The 6,000-nt window shown below is 39.3% G+C and overlaps 1 protein-coding gene across 3 annotated transcripts in view; it reads right to left on the bottom strand.

The window, feature by feature from the left end:
- Nucleotides 1-2,355: 2,355 nt before the first annotated feature.
- LOC111957802 (rap guanine nucleotide exchange factor 1) overlaps nucleotides 2,356-6,000 on the bottom strand; it is a 51,414-nt gene continuing 47,769 nt past the window's right edge. For all 3 annotated transcript variants that reach the window (XM_023978818.2, XM_023978819.3, XM_023978820.2), the window contains one exon: nucleotides 2,356-4,480. In XM_023978818.2, the coding sequence (XP_023834586.1) occupies nucleotides 4,330-4,480 (151 nt within the window). In that variant the 3' untranslated portion in view covers nucleotides 2,356-4,329. The remainder of the gene's footprint in view (nucleotides 4,481-6,000) is intronic.

The raw sequence follows: 6,000 nt of genomic DNA, 5'->3' as shown, positions 1-6,000 counted from the left end.
TCTCAACACCATCTGTTCAGAGGAGACTGCGTGAATCAGGCCGTCATGGTTGAATTTCTGCAAAAACACCACTACTAAAGGACACCAATAAGAAGAAGACTTGCTTGGGCCAAGAAACACGAGCAAATGGACATATCAGTGGAAGTCCAAATTTGAGATGTTTGGTTCCAACCGCTGTCTTGTGAGATGCAGAGTAGGTGAATGGATGATCTCCGCATGCGTGGTTCCCACCGTGAAGAATGGAGGTGTGATGGTGCTTTGCTGGTGACACGTCTGTGATTTATTTAGAATTTAAGGCATATTTAACCAGCATGGCTACCACAGCATTCTGCAGGGATACGCCATCCCATCTGGTTTGCGCTTAGTGGGACTATCATTTTGTTTTTCAACAGGACATTGACCCAACACACCTCTAGGCTGTGTCAGGGCTATTTGACCAAGAAGGAGAGTGATGGAGTGCTGCATCATATGACCTGGCCTCCACAATCCCCTGTCCTCAACCCAATTGAGATGGTTTGGGGATGAGTTGGACCGTAGAGTGAAGGAAAAGCAGCCAAGACTGTTGGAAAAGCATTCCTGATGAAGCTGGTTGAGAGAATGCCAAGTGTGTGCAAAGCTGTCATTAAGGCAAAGGGTGGCTACTTTGAATAATCTCAAATATATATATTTTGATTTGTTTAACACTTTTTTGGTTACTACATGATTCCATATGTGTTATTTCATAGTTTTGACTTCTTCACTATTATTCTACAATGTAGAAAATAGTCAAATAAAGAAAGACTCTTGACTGGGACTGTATGTTTTATTCATAAGGAAAACCTCCATTGACCCTCCATTCATTCTATGCTTACTTGATAACACGCAAGTGCAGACTGCATGGTATGACTATGGCGGGGAGAAGGAATAATGCCAACAGCTCATGAAGAAATACTGCAGGTTTTATTTATTTGCACAGGGATTTGTGTGGTCTGGTAGGGTTGATTACGTCAAGGGATAATGGTGTTAATGTGCCATCTTGTATTTGCGATATACACTGAAGAAAAATATAAAACGCAACATGAAACAATTTCAAAGATTTTACGGAGTTACAGTTCAAATAAGGAAAGCAGACAATAGGCCTTAATCTACGGATTTCACGACTGGGAATACAGATATGCATCTGTTGGTCTCAGATACCTTAACAAAATAGGTAGGGGCGTTGGATCAGAAAACCAGGCAAAACTTGGTGTGCAGCGAGGCACATCTCCTTTGCATAGAGTTGATCAGGCTGTTGCTTGTGGAATGTTGTCCCACTCAATTGTTGTGCCAAGTTACTGGATATTGGCGGGAACTGGAAAACGCTGTCATACACTGATCCAGAGCATCTCAAACGTGCTCAATGGGTGACATATCTAGTGAGTATACAGGCCATGGAAGAACTGGGACATTTTCAGCTTCCAGGAATTGTGTACAGATCCTTGCGACATGTGGCCGTGCATGATGTTGAAACATGAGGTGATGGCGGCGGATGAAAGGCACGACAATGGGCCTCAGGGTCTTGTCACGGTATCTCTATGCATTGAAATTGCCATTGATAACATGCAATTGTGTTCATTATCCGTAGCTTATACCTGCCCATACCATAACCCCACCGACAACATGGGGCACTCTGTTCACAATGTTGACATCAGCAAACCGCTCGCCCACACAACGCCATCTGCCCGGTACAGTTGAAACCGGGCTGCATCCATGAAGAGCACACTTCTCCAGCATGCTAGTGGTCATTGAAGGTGAGCATTTGTCTACTGAAATTGGTTATGACGCCAATCTGCAGTCAGGACAAGACTCTGGTGAGGATGACGAGCACACAGATGAGCTTCCCTGAGACGGTTTATGGTTGTGCAAACCCACAGTTTCATCAGCTGTCCACTGGTTGGTCTCAGATGATCCCGCAGGTGAAGAAGCTAGATGTGGAGGTCCTGGGCTGACGTGGTTACACATGGTCTGCGGTTGTGAGTCTGGTTGGAAGTACTGCCAAATTCTCTAAAACAACATTGGAGGCGGCTTGTGGTAGATAAATTAATATTAAATTATATTGCAACAGCTCTGGTGGACATTCCTGCAGTCAGCATGCCAATTTCACGCTCCCTCAATCTTGAACCATCTGTGGTGACAAAACTGTACATTTTAGAGTGGCCTTTTATTGTCCCTAGCACAAGGTACACCTGTGTAATGATCATGCTGTTTAATCAGCTTCTTGATTTACCACACATATCAGCTAGATGGATCATCTTGGCAAAGGAGAAATGCTCACTAAAAGGGATGTAAACAAATGTGTGCACAAAATTTGAGAGAAATAAGCTTTTTGTGCATATGGAAAATTTCTGGGATCTTTTATTTCAGCTCATGAAACCAACACTTTACATGTTGCGTTTATATTTTTGTTCTGTATAAAAGGCCTTCATTCACCATCCAGATTAAACAGTAGAGGGATGGCGACCAGGTCCACTTCTGATTGCTGTAATGTTTCTAATGTTCACTGCTATGTACAGCTCCCATGACACATACATCACATCACTTTTTTGTTCATTTGATTTTTAAGTGCAAGTACAGTGGGGTCTGGAATTATTGGATCCCTTGATAAAGATATGCAAAAAAGACTGTAAAAATGCAAAAATAAATATTATTTTATACTAATACAAATTTTCAAAGAAAGAGATTGTTTAAAATAAATAAAATAAATAAAAAAAGGGTAAAATGTATTGGATCCCGTTTTCAATTCTCCAGCAACCCTCCCCTTGCCAGGATAACGACAAAGCATTTTTCTAAAATGTTTTATGAGATTGGAGAACACATTCGGAGGGATCTTAGATTATTCCTCCATACAGAATGCTTCAAACCACAGGTTTTCAATGAGGTTCAAAATGTTGATTTTGTGGTCAATTAACCATTTCTTTTTGGATTATTTTTAACATGTGCTTGGGGTTAATGTTTTGCTGGAAGATTCGCTTGTGGAAAAGTTTCAGCCTTCTGGCAGAGGCAACCAGGTTTTTGGCTAAAATGTACTGGTACTTGGTAAAGTTAATGACGCCGTTGAGGACTAGAGGAAGCAAAATAGCCCCATATCATTTAAAAAAACACCACCATATCTTACAGTAGGAATTAGGTTTTTCCTGCATATGCATTGCTCTTTTGAAAGCCAAACCCAAGGAGCTCTATTTTCATGTCATATGACCATAGCACTGGCTCCAATCCAAGTGCCAATGCCATTTAGCAAACTCCAGGCGCTGCTATGGTCAGATGACATGAAAACAGAGCTCATTGGCCATGCACATCAATGGTGGGTTTGGCTTTCGAAAGAAAAATGCATAGGCAGAAAATACCTCATTCCTACTGTAAAATATGGTGGTAGATCTTTGATGTTATGGGGCTATTTTGCTTCCACTGGTCCTGGAGCCCTTGTTAAGGTCAATGGCATCATGAACTTTACCAAGCAACAGAACAATTTATACACAATATATTTATATACAATATAGTTCAGCATTTGTATTGTTCATTTTATACAGTCTTCTTTGCCCATCTTTATCAAGGGATCCAATAATTCCGGACCCCACTGTATATGAACTTCATGTATCACTTCTCCGCATTTCGGAAGTATAATTTTCACATCCTTTTAAAGAACAAAACAAAAACTGCATTGCATCAGTCAGACAGTATCATACATACAACACTTCCTTGAAAAAAACATGTTTTTTAATGACAAAATGATGTCTTATGTGCACCAGTAATATATATTTTCCCACCAGTCTAGAAGCAGACCCAGGTGACGAGTGTCTTTGCTCAAAGTTCTGCACCACCCATAGCAGTTCTTTGCCATGTCAGGCGATACAGCGTCACAGTTTGTGGCAGCAAAAAAAGGGTCTGGAGTCCCGTATAAAAAAGTCTAAACTGAGTGACATTGGGCAGTGTTTCCCATGGCCCACATCAGTATGATAAGGTTTTAGTCAGGGCAATGTCTTGGGTTGTGAGAGGACAACCCCTAGCGTATCCTGTAATGCTTGGACCATACCCATAATATGGCATCGGGTGGATGAGGTTGGTGACAAAGGTGAACATGAGGAATCTTTTTGTGAGCCTTACAACAATGCAGTGTCTCTCTCACTGGCTTTACTCACACACAGACTGAGCGCAATCCCAAACAGAGAATCCCAAGTCTGAGATGTCCAAAAAATAAAATAAAAAAATCATCCACAGTCTTTTAGCTGCCTTCACAGTTCTACTTGTTTGTAGTCTCTTGTAATTCCATGATTTTGTAAAATGACCAAAGATCCAATAGAGCGGGACACGTTCCTATGTCTTCTCTTCGCGCTCCGTTTTGCGCCGCGTAATGTTCCGAGGTTTGATCTTTAGAGACAGCTCCCACAGAGCCTCCTCTGCCAGGTGGTCGCTGAAGTCATTGAAAAAGGAGACGATGTCGTCGTTGTGTTTCAGATCATAATGCCTGGGAGAGAGGGAAAACACCATCTAAACATTGCAAAGGTGGGAAAAGTCCAAGGAAAATATCATAACATTCCAAAACATTTTTCGGGGGAGAAAGAAAAGTGCATTGGACATAAAGCTGTATGACAGCAACGGACAGATTGGCCACCAGACCTGGGCAGAAAATAGTTATATTTTGTAGTTTATTTGAAAATACCAACTTTTCAAATACTTAAGGTAGTCAAATATAGTTTATATAGAGTTTCAACTAAAAGGCAACTATTTTCTTGGATTTTCAAATAAATATTTTGAAGGTATTTGAATATATATATATTTATTCGATGGCTGCCAAATATTTGATGAACAACAAAAAACTACAAGTTAGTTGAATTAGTCTAAATATATGATTATAAGCACATTGTTTGAGGGCACTTAGATATGAATCTTAATATAGCCTATAGCCTAGAATTAAAATAATCTCAACGATAGAGTAGATCACCTTTGCAGCTTCAAAATTAATAACAAATATATTTTCATAATGAGTGATACATAAGTAGCACTTGTTATCAAGTTATAATACATGTGTAGTAACTTTGTGATTATTACAATAGCAACATTGTTATTACATAGGACTTTGGACATTGCTTTATAATTGCATAATAACGGAGTGGAATAAAGTGGAATAAGGAACAGTTACTTTTCCTGTGTACAGAAGAAACAAAAACTCAGCTCATTGCTATGCAATTAAAATGCAATTACCAAAGTATCATGTAACATACTAATAAAATGTTGCTCCAAAAGTAATGACAGTTTTACTACACAGGCACACGAACAGTTTAAATGTTAAGTGTTACTGAGAACGCGAACTGTAACAAAATATGGTTATTAAGTGTCGAAAGGAAACAAAATATCCCAAAACTGCCTTATTGAATCAACTACAGTCAAGGTAGATGGAACATCCCTTTAAAGATGGTGTGGTGTGTGTGTGTTTGAAACAAGAACACTTACCCTCAGATGGACAAAAAGGTTCAAACTTTTTTTTGCTAAGCATCCAACTTGCTGTTTGCAAATGGCTTTTAATTATAAAATGAAATGCTGCTTTCAACCTTTTCAGTGGCATGTTCAAAGAGTCATGCAGTAGTTGAGCGTCACAACTTATTTATACTTATCTGTATAAAATATAATTGGTTTGACTTGATTATGTACACGTTGGGCAATGGACATTCAGAAAATGTATTGTGTAGATGAAATATGACTGTCAGATAAACCGGAATAGTATAGGAGATTGTGTCCTCTATTAATTATATTTCTTTCTTTAGCATGCAGTTCCAGATACAGCCCTGTCATTAGTTGAAAGTAGCCAATCCAACAGTTTCAGAAAAGTAGTCACTTCCTGAGATCTGTAGTCAAATAGTTTTGAAAAGTAGTCACTTCCTGAGATCTGTATTCAAATAGTTTGAAAATGTAGTACTTTTTTGGGATCTTTATTCAAATAGTTGTAGTCACCTCCAAAGTAAATATTTGTTCCCCTGGAAAAATAGT

This window comes from Salvelinus sp. IW2-2015, linkage group LG33, assembly GCF_002910315.2.
Source record: "Salvelinus sp. IW2-2015 linkage group LG33, ASM291031v2, whole genome shotgun sequence".
Taxonomy (NCBI): Eukaryota; Metazoa; Chordata; class Actinopteri; order Salmoniformes; family Salmonidae; genus Salvelinus; species Salvelinus sp. IW2-2015.
The sequence above is the reverse complement of the archived record's forward strand: the minus strand, read 5'-3'. Positions and strand labels throughout refer to the sequence as shown.